Source organism: Lynx rufus, unplaced genomic scaffold (genome assembly GCF_022079265.1).
Source record: "Lynx rufus isolate CCGP_SWC_20201006 ecotype Redwood Valley unplaced genomic scaffold, mLynRuf1.p SCAF_4, whole genome shotgun sequence".
Lineage (NCBI taxonomy): Eukaryota > Metazoa > Chordata > Mammalia > Carnivora > Felidae > Lynx > Lynx rufus.
In genome coordinates, this window is record NW_025814856.1 from 148,143,417 (window position 1) to 148,162,779 (window position 19,363).

The following is a 19,363-nucleotide window of genomic DNA, read 5'->3' on the forward strand; positions in this document are numbered from 1 at the left end:
TTCTCTTCTGAAGTTGGGAGAGACAGTTTTCCCCTTCCAGTGAGGAATGTATAGGGAGATGGTACCACCCCAGGAGAGGAAGAGAATCAGGATGGGTTTTGAGTGCTTCCTTTCCTGAACATTCTTCATCTTCACTAACATCTCTGTAGACAAGGAACAAGGGGGAGGCTTCTTGGGATAAGTAAACCCTTTTGTGAGCAGTAACAGGACCAGGAGGGAACTTTATTTCTTTATATTTTTAATTTGTCTCCACACCAGTGTTTCACACCTGACCAGGGCTCAAGGATGTTTAGTGGTGGGTGATTCATAATTGTATCTGAGGCGAAGTGGAAGAAAGGAAGAAGGTAGACCACTGATAAAAGCGTGAGGGAAAATTCCGTTATGATCGCTCCAACAACCCAAGATAATCTGGGGAACCGTCATCACCTCCAGGATCCCCTTCCTTTCTTTGAGCTTCCCGCTTTCTCTTTTGCTCTCTGCACCCCCACAGTTCGGCCATATAGCAGACGAGCTGAGGGCGCTGCACTCCCCGGAACGCCTCATGTCCGCGGCGCTTGAGACAGGAGCCTCACGCACAGGGTAAGAACACAAGCCAATCAGTCAAGTCCAACCAACAGGGCTTGAACCAGCTTATACAAAAGCACTTTAATTGACAGTATACAATTTTCCAAAATATAGTTTTGTAAGAAAATGGCAATAATTAAGTATAGTCTTTACAAACAAGTTTCTCAGTAAATTCCAGTGTACTTCAGACCCCTGTCCATGAAGACACATGCTCCCCCAGTCTCCTGGGCAAACTGTTTGACATTCACTAATTAAAAAAAAAAAAAAAAGACATCAAATAGTAATTCCCTCCCTTCCACTCAGTATTGGGTTCTCCCCAACCTGAGCCAATCAGCTAGTGAATGATGGAAAATATGCCATCGCTTTCCTCTTGCCCCCCTCTGCCTTCCCCTACCTTTCTCCCTTTAAGCCTCAGCCCTACTAGAAGATCCATGTCAAAGCTCACCCAAAACTGTTTCTTGACAGAAAAGCATACCGTTCAAGTCTGAGACCTAAGTAACTCAGAGGAAGAGGAGACCAGTATGTTTCCCACTGCTGTCCTCACGCCCTCCCTAGGCTTCCTGCAGGGTAAGATTTGAGAAGGGCATTCTGTATCATTTTGGTGCCTGTCCTTAATTTCCGGATTCCTTCTAAGGCCCACGGCACCGGTGTTTTAATCCTGTTTCTGTCACTAACCATGTGTTTTGGCCAAGTCACTTTATCTTTCTGCCCTTCAGTGTCTTTTTCTGGAAGAACAAAACAAAGATTGGACTAGGTGTCTAAAAGCCTCTCCCTAAGACTAGAGTATCACTTTCTAACCAGTGCATATTGACTCCAAGCCTGTGATAGACTAGGACTTGGCTGGGGAGGGGGTGAGGACCATATTTAAAAACAAAGATGCCTGATCTGTAAGACAAATACTTTGTCATCAGCTTGTCTTACATTTCGTTTTTTTCATTAAGGAAAAAAACAAAACAAAACAACACTTGTCATTTCTAGTGAAATAGACATTTACATTCCTGTTTTAGAGGGGGGGAAAAGCCACCTCACTTAACTAACAAATGTTTTTACAAAGTATACTCACTTAAAGCAGTGCAGGGTGGATTAACATGTGGCTGTTGTATTTACATTATCAAAAAGTATGTATCAGCTTGGACTAGTTTTTCCAAGTTTCTCCAGTATATTGCCAAAAAGGTTAAAGCTCAAGAAGTGGTTTAAATAAACTTTCTGCCAGCTTTCCTTCTCAAGAGGGGGCAAAAGAAGAATCTGGTGTCTAGACCAGCTTCAACCCGTGTTCTGTCCTACGATGCAAAGCATGTTCTGTACCTCCTTCAGAAGCAGTCACTCCTTGTTCACAGGAGAGCGTGCTTCCTGCTGGGTTCTGTCCAGTCATCAGCCATGGTTTCTGGCCTTTTACGCAGCTTACGGAAACCAGTTTGCCACCGATGTAAAGTTTATCATCTTTCTGTGGTACAGCCTGTTGAAAGTCATGCTGAGTTCCTGGTGTTCCTCTTCTTTCTTCTCAGCCCCAGCATCTGGCTTATCAGACAGCATTTAGACGTCTGGCTCAATGCAGACGTGGGATGAAGACGACCTTTGCACATGCGTGGCTGTATGGCCCTTGACCTAGAGGTCTAGTGACAAGAGCAAGCCCAGGCAAGGTACTGGATTCTGAAGTTGCCCTAAAAGGCCAGTGTAACCCAATCTGGATGCACCAAAAGGAGCATGTGAACCAGCCCGAAGCTTCCCAAGATTCCCCTTGGACAGAACTACAGTCATCTCTCTTGACCAAGTATATAATTTTTACTCTAGTCCTTGCCGGACATCATCTCTCCCTAAGAGCCTTTGGGGGTTATAGCCTTTGATCTATTTGTAGAGGCGTGTTTGCTGTCTCTGTCTGAATGCCAGGCTGGTAAAATGTGACCCAGAATCAGCAAAAGAGTAATCCAGTCTGGCCTCTTCCACAGAAACCCAATGGGTGGAAAGAACTGAATGTTGGGCAGGAAGGAAGCAAACAGATCTTTTCCCGGTGTAACAAGATTTCTTCTGTTTTTCCCCAAACGAGCATTGTTATCCATCCTGCTGACCTCCAAATGCTGGAGGATCTGGGCAAATGCTTTTGGTTCCTTGTTAGCTTAGCATCTCTCTAGCTCTTGGAAACTCACTGGAGGCCCTACCTGAACCCCTGGCCTTTCTTTTCCCCTAAGATATCAAAGGCCAAAGGTTATGAAGAAGGAATCAAGGCAGCCAGGGAAGAACAGAGATCTTCCCTCGCTAAACTCCTTCAAAATAAGCTATCCTAAAGCAGGCCACCTATTTCATCAAGACTATCAGAGCCTGGGCCTCCAGTTTCTGAGGTTCTGGCTTCTTGCTCTGATATTACCATTTTCACTCTCTGAAGCAGTTCTGCCCATCTTCCTAGGTGTCAGGAAAGTTACACCCAGGAACAAGAGACAGTGGGCAAAGTTCCACACGGGATTTCTTCTTCCCAGAAAACCAGATTAAACTACACTCTGCCCAGTCCTCAGGTGCCTTCTGCTTGGGAACTGACCGCTGAGCTTTCTCTAAACCCTCCATGGTGCTGTTTCCCTGAGATGCCACCAGAACCACAGAACTGGGTAGCCCTGCTAAGGATATAGAGAAGGGGACACGGCAAGGGCCAACTCCATGCCGGAACAGTGAGAGGTCACCGGGAACCCCACAGGCCCCCCGAAGCTGCCCCTGTGCACCTTAAGATGTATCACACTTTCTAGACCTTTCTTGCCCTATGACACAGGAGAACCAGAAATCGGTGAGATCGGTTAACTGAAAAGTCCCCCAATGGCTGGAGCTTTGGCTTTGGGCAGTGGAGGGCTGGACTAGAACACAAATACAACAAAATTCTCAGCAACTTGAAAAGTCCCTGAGTTTCCTATGGAACAGAGAGTAAAGCCCATCCTTCCTGTCAATCGATTGTCTCCTAAGACACCTCTCCATGGACTGGGCCCCGGGAAAGTCTGCCCCACAGCTGTCACTCTTGCTGGACCTAGCTTGGGTCTTCACCCCACTGGCTGAGCAGTGAGCAACAAAATAGATGCACTTGGCCTTCATCGCTGCTGCAGATTTTACTTCCCAGTGGGAGTAGGAAGCCAAGCAGTTTCCTCGGGAGCCCCTTCAAGGAGGCCCTGGGTGCTGGGCCAGGACCCATCCTCACCTGCCGGTGGATCCCTGACCTCGCTCACACTGGAGTCTGGTGTGGGTCGAGTCCCACTCAGTCCCACTAGGCAAATGCAAGGAAGCCAGAATCCAGGACCAGGGACTCAAAGTCATCAATGACCTGTGTGAGTCCCAGGGGTCCTTGGGACAGAGTGGGGATACAGAGTGAAGGAAGGGGGATGCAAAAAGGGGATGGAACACTGGCAGGCGAGGCTGGGGACAGGAGATGGACAGCTTGGACCCGTACTTTCAAGGAATCAGATTCCCCTGAGACAGGATCTGGCCCCGCTGCCCCTTCCATCCAGCCGGGAGCAGATCGGAGGGGAGGGCACGGGGGGGGGGGGGGGTGGTGACAGCAGTGGGGTGGGGTGGCAGTGCACACCGGCCCGGAAAAGGGAATTTTTGTGGTCGTTCTGACTCTGCCACCAGGGGCTGTGTGAGCTGGACCTTATACCCCTGTCAGGCCTTGGTCTCCACGTATGTGGGATGAAGGGATCCTACTAGATGGTCACGTGAGTGAGCTCCCTCTCGCCTTCCAGCAGTACTGAGCTCAGGCACTAGTGGGTTATCTTACAAGACAGATCTAGACAGAATGTGACTTGTTCAGTCTGAAAAGGGGAAATTAAGGCCCCGTGGGGATTGGGAGGAGGGAGCCACCAAGTCTCCTTCCCCTGCCAGTCTCTCCCTCAGCTGGGAAGGATGTTCCTCCCCTGTCCCAATGGCACTTGAGGTGGCTCAGTCTGGAGCGCTGTGGCACTGTCGGAGGCCACCCGCAGACCTGATTAGAGGTGTGTGTCTTCCTCCTCGTCCAGGTCATCCTTGGTCAGGTTGTCTAGGGGGACGATCCAGCTGTCCCCCAGCTCCCCATTAAGGTTGACCACCTTTTTCTCCTGCATCTCTGAGGAGGTCTCCATCACTTCCAGTGTGGGATTGTCATGGTAACCATTCTCCACTGTCTGCAGCTCCTCCGTTAGTCGTTGCTAGGGCAGAGAAGATGACCCAAGAAGAAAGGGTAATGTTTAGGGGCTATAGCCTTAATATTACACATTTAGCCCCACAATCCAAGAACCCCACCTTGGCTAATGTGCGCAGTAAGTGCTCCTGGAGATCATCGTGGCTACTGGCCTTGCCCAGCATCCTAGAATTCCCAGGAAGTCAAGCGGAAACGGACTCTGTTCTGCAGAGTCCTCTGATCGCTCTCCTCCATTCCTTCCCTCCAAACCTTACTCTCCAGGCACCTGCCTCACCCCACCCATTGTACTGAATCAGGAAGGGCTGGAAATGACTTTCATCAGGCCGGGTGACCCAGGACCTCTCCAAGCCCCGGCAAGATGTGTGCGGCGCAACCTACAGCCGTCTCGGCCACAGACAGGAGCCACCTGGAGCCCGTGCTCTTCTCTCGTCTTTACCCGAGGTACAACCTGGGTCACGCGGTCGAGTCACCTGGGAAGCTTTGAACAAACATTCAGATCCAGATTGTCTCAACTGGCGTGTGAGGAGGCCAGCATGCGAATTTCTCTAACTGGCCCCATAGCGTGCAGCCAGGGTTGAGGACTACGTGTCCGGGTGGGGCCGTCATGAGGGGAATCTGACGAAGGCGGGTAAAAGAGCCTCCTGTCAGACGTCAGACACGTGGGCCTAGGTCCACTTCTTTCAGGGAACCCTCAGCAGCTCCGCAAGGTGACCGTTCTCCCCACGTGCAGATGAGAAACCTGGAGCTTAGAGGTTCCAGGAAATGCCCGTGGCCACGTGGGTAACAGGCAGAGCCGGGGCTCTACCCCAAGTCTGGACTCCGCAGCCGCGATCCTCCCTTCCCCCGCATGATTCTTTCATCTCCCTGTAACTTTGCAGTTCCTGTAAGGGAGGGTCTCTGCCTGTCCGAAAGGGTTCACGGCCCCCTCACTCTCCTCTAATATGGGGGTGACGGGTGAAGTCATCTGGTGAACTGGCCTGCTTCCCTGGCGAGGGGAGTGAAGTCCTCACCTGGTCTTTCCTCTGGGAGAGGCGCTGGTGGCAGCAGCCATAGAGGGCAGCGACGAGGAGCAGGAAGGAGGCCATACAGACGATGGTGATGATGAGGGGCATGCTGAACCGGTCCTCCGTCTCTTCGGGTGGCCCTTGGTCCCCAAGCTTCATGTTACTGACTCCCACCTGCCAGGAAGGAGGAGGTTATGTGGCAGAAAACAGAACGCGGGTCACTCCCGGTCAGTTACGATCTCTTCTGCTTGGCGTTTGCTGGGGGACCTATTCCGTCACCCGGCTGTCCCCTCTCTAATCCTCCCGTCTTCCAGCTGCTTGCAAGCGGGAGGTCCCTCTACAGCGAGAAGCGCTGCGGAGCAGAGTAACTGTAGACTTCCGAGGGACAGGCTTCCGCCCCAGCACACGGGAGGAGCCCGCTTACCTCTTGCAGCTCGTCCCATTTGTCTTTCAGCAACTCATACACGTCCCTGGGCAGGAGGTTTGCTGTGGGGAGGAGAGACGTTTCTAGTGGTCCAGCTCAGAGTGATGTGCGAGGGATGGACACAGGGCCCCAAGAGGACATGCTGTACCTCAGTCTCCTGGGTGCTGTCTCTCTTGGCGCGACCCTTCTTAGGGTACTGAGGAAGGACCAGCCCTGACCCATCCTCGTGGCTCCTAAGCTGTCACCCCTTGCCCCATTCCCACCCCCCTTAGGCCTCAGCACCCCCTCCCCTCAACTCACTCTGGATAGCGATTTCTTTGATTGCCACTGCCTGGGTCTCGGGAATAGGTGCCAGCCGTATATGGCACCGATCTTGAGGTGGGTTGAAGGTGGCTTTTGCTGCTCTGCACAGTAGTGTGACCAGTTTGTCATCCGAAAAGTTCGTCTCCTATTGCAGGGAGACCACAAGTGATTCCTCAAAGATCAGAACAACAGCCTAGGTTTCGGGGGCTGCCCGTCGGACCCAAGGTCTGGAGAATGCATTTGCCTGGTGTGGACCTATTTCTCTATTCCCTCAACTGGGACCACTTGCAGGCCCGGAAGGAGTCAGAGGTTAGGTGCCGAGCTGGGCCAGTCCCTGCCTTCCCTGACTCATGCGAATCTCCTCCCCGGGTCCCCTCACCCTGTTTATCTTGTCTGTGGCTGACCAATACCTTTCACCTGACTACCCCCTTTCTCTCTCAGAGTTCTTCAGGGGTCATGACCTGATGCCCTTATCATTGCTCTAGAAGGGACTGTGGAGGTCCTTCCCAGCAACCACTGCCACCCCTCCCTACCCCCAGCCCCCAGCCAGTGGGGAAGACTCCAGCCCTCTCTCAACCTTCCAGGCGTTGATACCCAGTTCAAAGACCTCAGGAGGGGAAGCCCCAGCTCTCAGCCCAAGGATATCTATCCCAAAGTTGAAAGATGCACGCCCTTCCCTAAACTAAGATTCTGTCCATGAAGCCATAAACAGGCTGACAGGGAAAAAGGCAAGGCTGTCACTGAACAGGGCACGGTGGGAGATCTTGAAGAGGCACACGGAGACATCTTGGAAGGAAGTCCTGTATCTCTAAACAGAGCATGGCTGACGTGGCTTTAGGGCTGAAGGTGAGGAAGCAAAGTGTGGACAGCTTTCACCAGGTCCTGCCATGTCATCTAGAGGCACACCAAGCTGGCGTTCCTCTGACCTGATTTCGGAATAAGGTATGGAGATGGGTGAAGAAAAGGACTCTTGGTATGGCTCACCTCAGGACCCCCACAAACCATCCCTAGGTTTCTACCTGGGATTTCCTAGGCTTCCCAATCCCTCAGCCTCACACCAGGTAGGGATCCAGGGCTTCCAACCCTCCTTTTACAGCACACGGGGGAAAAAAATGCTTCTCCCAGCCAATCATACAACCTGGCAAGTTTTAGCAAAAAAGAGGGCCTGAGAATGGCTGGGTACACATCGGTGGGATTCCTGCCTTGTCCAATAACCCAAGGCCAGGGCAGCACCGCTCCCTTTCAAACTCCAGTCTAAATGCATGCTCTGTAAAATTCACTTGGAAAATCCCAGCAAAACGAACACCCAAAAGAAAATGACTGAAAAAATACAGGTGGTATTAAAATGTTGTAAACCCACCTGCTCGTCTTCTAGACAGCCTGTCTTAATTCTAGGGGGTGTTTGCAAAAACAGTCACTGACCAGGAGAGGGCAGCAGTGAGCCACCCATCAGCTGCACTCCCAGGTGCCAGCAGAAGGGAGCAGCCATCTGGGCTGGTAGGACACGCCCTTTCATGAAAATGGAGTCATGCGCAAGCTGACCCCCCCACCCCAGCACACACACACCACCCTGAGTGCTGGCAATGGCTCCCTGATGCTTCGGAACTGACTGCTCAGACCAGAGGGAGATTATCTCCTTGCTGTTCAACCACTGAGGCCATCAGATTAATACATGGGCCAGCAAATATAAAACCACAGACTATGAGAGCAGGAAAAGTTAGGCAGGCAGACTGAGCCTCTGAAGACCAAAGAGATCAATTTAATTAAATCACAGCCTGAACGAAAGGCAAACAGAAACTAGGGCTGAGGTCTCCAGACTCTGAGAACATGTGAACAATTACACAGTGCAAGTCCAGGAGACCTGGGTGGTACTTCTGGCCTGACAGCAGCCCCATGGGACTTGACTTAGAGGAATCTGAACTTCACTTTGTCCCTCTGTAAGCTGGAAGGGGCCCCTTCCCACTAGGAAAAAAACAAGGGCAGGAAAAGGAACACACCATTCCCTTCTACCTTCTCTGACCCTGCCGCTAAACCACAGTTTGGGGGTGTAGTTCAGGGTGCAGCCTGGATTAGCAGGGTACTCACACAGGGGCTGGTTTTCGTGAAGTTCAGGATGAGCATCCTCTCGGTTTGATTTTCGGGATGTCCGCACTGTATCTAGAAGAAGCCATTGAGATTCAGATTCTGGCTCAGCCTGGCAGGGTCTCATCACTAATTCCTCCCTCCCTCTCTCCCTCCTCTGAGTGGGTGACACAAAGGAAGGAGTTTCTGGCAAACTGGGCTAGCCAGTTACAAAGCCAGGCGTGTGCCTGGCTGTCCTGCAAAGCGAGGCAGAGGGGGTGGATGGCTGCCTACTTCTAACAGTCCTCGCCAGGGGCCCTGGGCTATAAGGAAGACTAGAAATACCTCTTAGAGCCCCCTCCCATCTGAGTCTGGTCTCTCTTACCTGTCCCACCGCTGCTGGCAGCACCCCATCATCCCTATGAGTCAAGGCAGGAGAAGATGTGCTGGAGACTTGGGGGGTATTTGGAGCCAAGTGAGTGCTAAAGCTTCCAGGTCCCATAACAGTAAATGTGGCCACAGGTCCCGACGAAGAGGAAGAGGTCCCAGGGACGGAGGAAGAGATCCCAGGGACGGAAGAAGAGGTCCCAGTGATGGAGGAAGAGGTCCCAGTGGCGGAGGAAGAGGTCCCAGTGGCGGAGGAAGAGGTGCCAGTGGCGGAGGAAGGGGTCCCAGTGGCGGAGGAAGGGGTCCCAGTGGCGGAGGAAGAGGTCCCAGGGACAGTTGGCACCTTGCTGGAGTGCTCATGATTTCCTTGTGAGGCAACAAATGATGCTGTAATTGGAAAGCAAATGCTATGAGAAAAGATGAGTGGGAGGTGCCTGGCTGGCTCAGTTCGAAGAGTGTGCAACTCTTGATTGCGGGGTCGTGAGTTCGAGTCCCACGTTGAGTGTAGAGATGACTAAAATTAATAAAACTTTTTTTAAAAGTAAAAAATATAAGTGGAACCTTTAAGAGGACAGTCTTTCTTGTTCTTAGCTCCCTAAGGTTCTTTGATCTTATCTCCCACCTAGACTACAAGCTGGAGTAATGAGCAAGGCTATGAGGAAGAAGTAAACACCTGAAGTCCATTCTCATAACATAGTCCAGGATGGGTGAGACTGAATGAGCCAGGGTGAGGCCTCATAAAAGCAGTCACAATGGCAATGGTGTCAGCAGCAACAGCTAATACTAAATGAGGACTTACTCCATCTGAGGGACCGTACTGAGTGCTTCTGAGTTACTTTCTTAGTTAATCCTCACCACGCTCTACGAAGAAGGTACCATAATTAACCTATTTTATAAATAAAGAAACTGAGTGGCACCTGGGTGGCTCAGGTGGTTAAGTGTCCGACCTCGGCTCAGGTCATGATCTCACCACTGGTGGGTTTGAGCCCCGTGTCAGGCTCTGTGCTGGCAGCTCAGAGCCTGGAGCCTGCTTCGGATTCTGTCTCCCTCTTTCTCTCTCTGCCCCGCCCCTGCTCACACTCTTTCTCTCAAAAATAAATAAACATTAAAAAAAATTCAGGGGTGCCTGGATGGCTCAGTTGGGCGCCCAGCACTTGATTTCGGGTCAGGTCATGATCTCGCGGTTTTGTGGGTTTGAGCCCCACATGGGGCTCTGTGCCGACACTGTGGAGCCTGCTTGGGATTCCTTGGGATTCTTCTCTCCTGTCTCTACCCCTCCCCTGCCCTCTAAGTAAAAATGAAAAAAAATGTTTTAGTTTAAGAAAGACGGGAAGAAAGAAAAAAGAAAAAGAAAGGAAAAGAAAAGAAAAGAAAAGAAAAGAAAAGAAAAGAAAAGAAAAGAGAGAGAAAGAAAAAGAAAACAGGTTCAGAGGGGCTTGATGATTTGCCCAAGGTCACAGTGTTAAGAAGTGGCACAATAGGGGGCATGTGGGTGGTTCAGTTGGTTAAGTGACTGACTCGCAGTTTCCGCTCAGGTCATGATTGCAGTTTATGTGTTCGAGCCTATGCCAGGCTCCACACTGCCAGTGCAAAGTCTACTTGGAATTCTCTCTCTGCCCCTCCCGTTTGCTCGCTCTCTCTCTCTCTCTCTCTCTCTCTCTCTCTCTCTCTCCCAAAATAAAGAAGTAAACTTAAAAAAAGAAGATGACACAACAGGGAGACACAACAGGGGCGTGAATCCCGGCGCCCCTAACTCAGAGCCCTTGCTTTTCCAGCAGGACAGCACCACCACAGTGGCAACAGCAGCGTGCATCCCGATTACCGAGGAAGTTCTGGACAATGCAGACCCTCAGGTTCACAACCTAGAAGTTCTGATTCAATAGATCTGCTATGGGTCATGATCTTGAGGCTCATGATCCATCAGTGAGTTTTAAAATGTACTTACTGGGGGGCGCCTGGGTAGCTCAGTCGGTTAAGCGTCCAACTTCAGCTCAGGTCACGATCTTGCGGTCCTTGAGTTTGAGCCTCGTGTCAGGCTCTGGGCTGATGGCTCAGAGCCTGGAGCCTGCTTCCGATTCTGTGTCTCCCTCTCTCTCTCTGCCCCTCCCCCGTTCATGCTCTGTCTCTCTCTGTCCCAAAAATAAATAAACGTTAAAAAAAAATTTTTTTTTAATAAAATTTACTTACTGGGTTAAGATCAGCACTTTTAATTTTTTTTTTTCAACGTTTTTTATTTATTTTTGGGACAGAGAGAGACAGAGCATGAACGGGGGAGGGGCAGAGAGAGAGGGAGACACAGAATCGGAAACAGGCTCCAGGCTCCGAGCCATCAGCCCAGAGCCTGACGCGGGGCTCGAACTCCCGGACCGCGAGATCGTGACCTGGCTGATGTCGGACGCTTAACCGACTGCGCCACCAGGCGCCCCAAGATCAGCACTTTTAAAAAGGAACAAAGGAATGGGATGGAGTAGAAAATTATTAGGACGTATCCCATACAGCAAGAATAAGCCCTGATACGTGAAACTTTTGTTATCAGTTACATGTGTTGTTATATGTGTGTTACATTTTCGTGTCCCAGATCGTGGTGTAAAATTAAAATGTATTTCCTACTGTAAATGCTATCAAACACATGTGAGCAACACTGTTCTGGAGTCCTGCTTTTTCTTTTTTTTTTTTTTTTTTTTTTTCATGTTTGTTTTATTTTTGAGAGAGAGAGAGACAGAGTGTGAGCGGGGGAGGGGCAGACAGCGAGCGAGACACAGAATCCAAAGCAGGCTCCAGGCTCCGAGCTGTCAGCACAGAGCCCAATGCGGGGCTCAAACCCACGAACCGTGAGATCGTGACCTGAGCCGAAGTCGGACGTTTAACCGACTGAGTCTCCCGGGCGCCGCTGCTCTGAACTACTTTCAATGCTCCCTCCACCCTGCAACCAACCGCCCAAGTCTTAGCCATGAATAGACTGTTGGCTTGTTTATGCGCTCAACCGAGCAGGCCAAAACCCCGAGCTCTCATCAGAACAACACAGCATTGTTGGCCTCTGCTTGTCATTGAAGGGGACCCCAGGCCTGAATGAAGGTGGTGTAGTCACAGTGTGTAACCCTCAGCATGAATTCTATCTTCCAGCTGAGCAACTGTATAGAATATAAGCATTCAGAAGTTTCTTCCTGCTGGGGTGGGGGGGGGTGGGGGGGGGTGGTGGTGGGGAGCACATCACTTACTTGGCGTGGAAGGCGCCCCGTGTAATGTGGAGTCGGGACTGGTCTTGGTGCCTAAAGTACTTGAAGCCGTAGAGACTTTGTCTGGTGCCTTGGAAGAGTCCCCCGGGGGCTTCAAAGTAGCAGTCGCAGCTGGTTGGTGAGGGCTTGCCGGGGTGGCCGTGGAAGGAGCAGGTGTGGTGCGGGTGGGGCTAACCAGTGGCGGCAGAGGCCCCGTGCCCTGCGTGGTCGTGTGGTCGGTGGGAACACTGGTGCTGCTCTGGGCTCCAGATCCGGCTGGCTGGCTCTGTGTGGTGTCGGGCTTCACGGACTTAGTGGTTGGTGGATCGGGAGCTGTCGGGGGGCCGGTTAACACCCCCTCTTTGTTACTGGGAGTGTTACCCCCCTCTTTCTGCGTCGGGGCTAGAGACGGGGCAGCGGGTAAGTTGCTGGGTGCTGTAGATGGGCTTTTGGTGACCACGGCTGACGTGGCGGATGACGGCTTCCTTTCCTCAGGAGTTGGTGGAACCGTGGTCGTCGTGGCCGTCGTGGCCGTCGTCGTCTTTGTGTTTTCAACTGGACTTTCACCACCGTGTGTTAATGCTGTGTCGGGGTTGCCTGAGTTTATATGTTCTACCGCGGTCTTTACGTGTTCTACTGCGGTCTTTGAGCCAGTAGTGGTCGGGACTTCTGTTTACAAAGACAACACAGAAAGAAGTTAGGGCATCAGCTGCAAGTGTTCCTCTCCACACTCCTCCAACTCTTCCCGGGGATCCAGAGGCCTTGCTGCCACCCTGCCATGTGCCTTGGCTGAAGGCCTGGGTCCTCCACGTACCCAGATTTGCTGAAGTTTAAGAAACCTCTAAGGACAACAAGAGTGAAGCAGAGGAAGTCCAGGGAAATTCTGCAGAAGAGAAAGACCGGGCCACCTAATCACCCTGCACGGGGAGGCCTGCGTGAGCCGCACACGTGCCCTTCCTGTTTTCACTGTGCCGCCACAGAGCCAAGGTCCCCTCCTCCTCCCTCCCCCCGGCTCGAAGGCACATGAGCCTCCGGAAGATTCCGCAGACTCATGCCTCCTGAACGGCCTTGTTGTGGGCATGGCAAGAGAGATGTGCCTCCGTTCTCATGGAAGTATAATCTAGGAGAAACTGACAATAGTGACATTACACAAATGGCCGTCTAAGTACAGTTGTGAGACATACAAGGAAGAGAACGACGGACCGTCTGACTCTGTTCTGCAAGGCAGCTTACCCTTACCAGGAGGTCAGGGAGGGAAGGCCTGGTGAATTCTACTCTGTGGCGTGTGGGCCCCAGGACACACTGGTGAAGAAAACACACATAATCCATACCCTCAGGGAGCTTACATTCTGGTGGACAAGCCAGAAATTAACGATAAACAAGTGGACAGAAAAAACACCAAATTCTGGGGGCGCCTGGGTGGCTCAGTTGGTTAAGCATCCGACCCTTGGTTTTGGCTCAGGTCACGGTCTCGTGGTTTGTGAGTTGGAGCCCTGCACTGGGCTCTGTGCTGACAGCACAGAGCCTGCCTGGGATTCTATTTCCCCCTCTCTCTGCCCCTCCCCTGGTCTCTCACTCTCTCAAAATAAATTTAAAAAAAAAGCCATCAAATTCTGGAGAATCTATGGAAGAAGTGAGCAAGGAAATGGTGCAGAGAACAGAGATAGAGGCTGTTTAGGTAGAGAGGTGAGAAGGGGGTGGGGGGGGTGGAGCATGCGACTCTTGATCTGGGGGTTGTGGATTCAAGCCCCCCATGAGGTATAAAGATTCCTTAAAAAAAAAAAAAGTGACGAAAGCCATCTCAGATGCCCATTTTGCTAAGACTTGAAGGACGACAAGGAGAAAACTGTGTGGAAAACAGAAGGCAGAAGAACAGAACCTTCAAAGGCCCCAAAGCAGGGACGAAAGGTAAGAGGAGATGTGAGCGGGGGTTAGTGACTCAGGGGGTCGGGGAGCAGGGTCCAGAAAATCAGGGCCTTTCAGGGACGCCTGGGAGGCTCAGTCGGTTGGGCGTCCGACTTCCATTCAGGTCATGATCTCGTGGTTCATTGAGACAGAGCCCCATGTGGGCTCTGTGCTGACAGCTCAGAGCCTGGAACCTGCTTAAGAGTCTGTGTCTCCCCCTCTCTCTCTACCCCTCCCCTGCTCACGCTCTGTCTCTCTCTTCTCTCTCTCAATAATAAATAAATGTTAAAAAAAAAAATGTAAAGAAAATCAGGGCCGTACAGGTAAAGGGCCAGTAACTTATTGTCCAAAGCATTAATTTTTGAGAATAAAAGGAGGCTCTCTTGGATCGTGTGGGTGGCTTGGTCAGCTGAGCATCCGACTCTTCATATCAGCTCAAGTCATGATCTCACGGTGCTGAGTGTGGAGCCTGCTTGAGATTCTCCCTCCCTCCCTCCTCTGCCCCTTCCCTGCTCAAGCATGTGCTCTTTCTCTCGCTCTCTCTCAAAATAAATAAATAAACACTTAAAAAAAAAACAAAAGGGAAGACTCTTGATCACCCTCCTTAGAAACCAAAATAAAGATTTTGGATTTTATTCTAAGTGCAAAATGAAGCCACGGAAGGTTGTAAGCAAAGAAGGTTATATAGGGTGGCTGGAAAAGGAAACACACTTGCTACTTCGAGGGCTGTGGACTGGAAGGGAGAGTGAGCGGAAGCGGGGAGAAAAAGGCCAGGACAGTAATCCAGACAGAATGGACAACAGTCTGCTGTACAAAGTTACTCGCGGTGGCGATGAAAAGAGGATGGTTCAACACTGTATTATGGAGGCACCTGGCTGGCTCAGTCGGTAGAGCATGTGACTTGATCTCAGGGCCAGGAGTTCAAGTGCTACATTGGGGCTAGAGTTTCCATTAAGAAAAAAGACTAGGGACTCCTGGGTGGCTCAGTCAGTTAAGTGTCCGACTTCGGCTCAGGTCATGATCTCACAGTTCATGAGTTTGAGCCTTGCACTGGGATCTGTGCTGACAGCTCGGAGCCTGGAGCCTGCTTCCGATTCTATGTCTCCCTCTCTCTCTCTGCCCCCCTCCCTGACTCACTCTCTCATTCTCTCTCTCATGCTCTTAAAAAGTAATAAAACATTTTTAAAAATTTAAGAAAAAGGGTCATATTTTGGAGACGAAATCCAGAAGAAGGGAACCCAGGATTGTTTCTGGTTTTCTGTTCGGAGAAGGGGAGAGTGGCGGGAAGGGTAGTAGTGGGTCTTTACCATTCTTTGTAGCCAAATCTATGCCATTTCTCTGTGTTCGGGGAACTCCCCACATAATAAAAGTTTGATGGCGGCAGGATTTGTCTCCTATTATAGATGCTGAAAATGCCAAATACTTCCTTTTCCATCCCTCCTTATGACTGGAGCACGAGCATGTATGTGCTAAGCCATCCTTAGTGAACTAGGCACTTCCATCCCAGCCAGTGAGCGAGTGAAGAGGCAGCAGCCTGCAAGGAGGGCTGAGAGCAGTTAACAGTGACATCACGCTCAAGTGCAAGCAGCAGACGTGATGCTAGAGTGAGTGTCCACAGCCAAACTGCAGTCCCTAGTGCTTGGCACTGGTCAGCAGTACTTCTGGTCAGCAGGACCACTTCTGTAGCCTAACTTGGGTGCTATTAAAAGTAGCCCTACGGGCGCCTGGGTGGCTCGGTCGGTTGAGCGTCCGACTTCAGCTCGGGCCGTGATCTCACAGTTCATGGGTTTGAGCCCCGAGTCGAGCTCTGTGCTGACCGCTCGGAGCCTGGAGCCTGCTTCGGATTCTGTGTCTCCCTCTCTGCCCCTCCCCCACTCACATTCTGTCTCTCCCTCTCTCTCAAAAATAAACATTAAAAAAAATTTTATAATAAAAATCAGTAAGTAAACATTGAGGAAAAAAAAAATAAGTGAAAAAAAAGTAGTTGTAAACGTGGTCTCCAGCAATCCCAGTTCCTCCCCAGGCTACACAGGAACCCACCGTATCTTACGCATGCGCGTGCACACGCACACAGACACAACTGTGCTGCTGAAAAGCAGAAATTTGTATCAGAAGTGGTTGCAGGCAAGAGGACTTCAAGGTTTGGGTACTGGGTCTACTTGGGGCTTAAGGGAGAATCCTGCAAGTATGAGGGGACGTGACTCTAGTATCCTGTGGCATCCTGTGGAGAAGCAGCTACATTATCCCGTCCTCTAGAATGAAGTGCCCATGAAGGGCACACATAAAAGGGCGTGTTGAAAATCAAAGAGCCGTTATGCTTTGCCAGTGCTTCTTCCTTCACAGTCATAAAATAACGGTGCCTCTTATCGTTGATCATGTCATGGTACTTTTTTGGCCAAAGAGCTGAGATTGTTGAAGGGAATATAAGCATATTTGAGGAACTAAGGGACGTGGGATAGGGTGGTTACTTCTTACTGTGGTGAGTAGCTTAAGATGGGGTTTCTTCACCCGAGAACTACTGACATTTTGGGCAGGATATTTATTTGTTATAGGAGGGTATCCTATGCATGACAGGATATTTAACAACATCTCTGGTATCTATCCACCAGATGCAAGTAACATATACACACATCCCTCCCCAGCTGTGACAGCTAAAAATATCTTTAGATATTGCCACATGTACCCTGGGAGAGACAAAAATCACTACCAGTGAAAACTGGTTTAAAGAAGGAGAATTAACAGGGGTGCCTGGCTGGCTCAGTCGGTAGACCCCACGACTCTTGATCTTGGGGGTTCTGAGTTCAAGCCTTACAGCAGGCATAGAGCTTCCTTACTTAAAAAAAAAAAAAGAAAGAAAGAAAAGAAAAGAAAGAGAAGCTCTAATTCCTAAATCCTCCTATGAAAGCACAGACTGAAATTTCTGAGGCTACAGTAAAGGAATCTCTTATTGTTTGCAGCTGAAGAACAGAGAAGACCAAAAGACAAATGTGAAAGTTTGATCCCACGAGTTGCCAAATTACAATGTTAGTTTTTTTTTTTTTAATGTTTTATGTATTTGAGAGAGAGAGACACAGACAGACACACACAAAGTACGAGCAGGGGAGGGGAAGAGAGCGAGGGAGACACAGAATCTGAGGCAGGCTCCAGGCTCTGAGCTGTCAGCACAGAGACCTAAGCGGAGCTCGAACTCATGAACAGCGACATCATGACCTGAGCTGAAACCGGGCATTTAACCGATTGAGGAACCCAGTGCCCCAATGTTAGTTTAATTCTTCACCAAGTCTCTTAGGTGAAAATAGGACCTTGACAATTGAAATGGCGACACAGGAGAGGATGCAGATGAGTCACAGTTTCCATTAAGTCTCAATCTGCAGGGCACCTGGGTGGCTCAGTTAAGCGTCCGACATCAGCTCGGGTCATGATCTCACAGTTTGTGGGTTCGAGCCCCTCATCTGGCTCTCTGACAGCTCAGAGCCTGGAGCCTGCTTCAGACTATATGTCTCCCTCTCTCTCTGCCCCTAACCCGCTTGAGTGCTGTCTCTCAAAAATAAATAAAATGTTAAAAAAAAAAATTTTTTTCTAAGTCTCAATCTGGATTGGTGCTCACCTGCCTATACTCAACTGCTATTCTGTTTGATGATGCACTTCCCACCTTGCCTGAAAACTCGTAAAGAGGCTCACGTGAGCTCACGGACACAGAAAGCCACATTTCCTCATTGTCTCTAGGACTCTTCACTTTTTCCAAACCTGTAACAACAGTCAGACTCCAGTATGCTCCAGAAAGACAAATACAGAGTCTGGCCCAGGAGAAGGCTTACACACTAAGAAATACCTATAATAACCCTAGTAAGTATGTCTGGTTATATGACAGGAGGGTGCTAGATCAAGGAGGGATAATCATATCAGGCTGAATCGGTCGTTATGGGTATGCATATCAGAGATTTCGGGTTCAATATGCTGACCTAAAGCAGCTGGGTTCTCATCGTTTTCTTAGTTGGTGAACTGAAACCTGCACTCAACGTTAGTCCACACTAAATAAAGTTAAGTTGCCAGAAATTCCCTGGAATAACGAATAGGAAGAAATCCAAAACCTCAGAGAGACACAAGGGGTAGAATGGTTTATCATGGATAATCTGCTCCCTCACACTTTTGTCTTCCTGAGAATTCTGAGTTCAAATGACACTTGTTTCACCAAGGCTTTGAGAAATACTGTGTTCCATGAGTTCTAAGACGCACATCTTTTCATGCCTGTGAAATGCAGATGCATTATAAGTTATTACAGGTCAAACTTTGACAGTGTTTTTTTTCCTAAGTAGTTCGTAAAGTAATAGTGTGTCTTATCATTGATGGTGCCTTAGATTTGATTAAATTGGGGATATTGTTGAGGAGACTAATAGCATATTCTAAGAGACTGGTGTGGCTGTTTTTCATTGGCCGGGAATGCTCATAGGAGATAATACTGATTTCAGTGGGCATGGAAGCCAGGTTCTTCGGGTAGTAGGGGGAAGAGTAGGATTTCATTTCTCGGAACAAAGGTGGGTACAATACCGTAATGGACAGCCGGATCAGCATGCTAATTGGAATAATCTAACTAAAGGGACCTGGGACCGGGGCTAACTATCATGTGGTCTTTTAGGGGCCGCCCACTAACATCCCCCCCTCAAGGCTCAGCAAACAGAGACCTGTGTCAAATCTCCACGGTAGAGAACACAGTCAGCCACTCACCCAGTTCACAGAACCGAATCTTTCCACGGACTCAGGTTACCTTGAATGAAGTGTGTATTCATTTCCCAAGGCTGCTGTATCAAATGACCACAAACTGGGTGGCTTAAACATAAATGTATCCTCTCGTGGCTTTGGAGGCTAGAAATCCAAAATCGGCAGGGCCACACTCCCTTCTGAAGGACTCAGGAAGCATCTCCCTTTGCTTCTTTGTGGCAGTCTTTGGTATTCCTTGGCTTATAGTTATATCCCTCCAATTTATGGCCCCAGCATCACATGGCCTTCCTCCCTGTGTGTCTGGCCTTTTATAAGGACACTAGTCGGTGGATTTAGGGCTCACCCGAATCTAGTATGACCTAATCCAGTATGATCTTAACTTGATTATATCTGCAGAGACCCTGTTTCCAAATCAAGTCACATTGGCTGACACCAAGTACTGGGGATTAGGGTATGAACACATCTTTTGGGGAGCATGCTATTCAACCTCCTAATCTGTTCCTCCACCCGACTTATTTCGCTGTAGAAACCAGGGTTCTTAGTTTCAAACACTGAAAATCAACTCTGTCTGGGGCACCTGGGTGGCTCAGTCGGTTAAGCATCCGACTTCAGCTCAGGTCATGATCTCATGGTT

General features: G+C 49.9%; 1 protein-coding gene across 1 annotated transcript; it reads right to left on the bottom strand.

The window, feature by feature from the left end:
• Positions 1–4,520: 4,520 nt before the first annotated feature.
• On the bottom strand, positions 4,521–18,582 carry PODXL (podocalyxin like). The gene is made up of 8 exons (XM_047095251.1): positions 18,471–18,582; positions 12,109–12,774; positions 8,889–9,277; positions 8,528–8,599; positions 6,440–6,587; positions 6,140–6,201; positions 5,722–5,889; positions 4,521–4,718 (listed from the first exon to the last, which is right to left on the bottom strand). The coding sequence occupies exons 1-8, from the start codon at positions 18,580–18,582 to the stop codon at positions 4,521–4,523; spliced, it is 1,815 nt and encodes a 604-aa protein (XP_046951207.1).
• Positions 18,583–19,363: the final 781 nt, after the last annotated feature.

What these genes read in the sequence shown, in the direction of transcription:
- PODXL (XM_047095251.1), bottom strand. Translation starts at nt 18,582, where the DNA reads ATGCTGATCCGGCTGTCCATTACGGTATTGTACCCACCTTTGTTCCGA. An exon ending in TTCCATGCCCACTGAAATCA is followed by an intron (nt 12,775 to 18,470) that starts GTATTATCTCCT and finishes CTTTGTAAACAG; the next exon opens with AAGTCCCGACCACTACTGGC. An exon ending in CGGGGCGCCTTCCACGCCAA is followed by an intron (nt 9,278 to 12,108) that starts GTAAGTGATGTG and finishes TTCCAATTACAG; the next exon opens with CATCATTTGTTGCCTCACAA.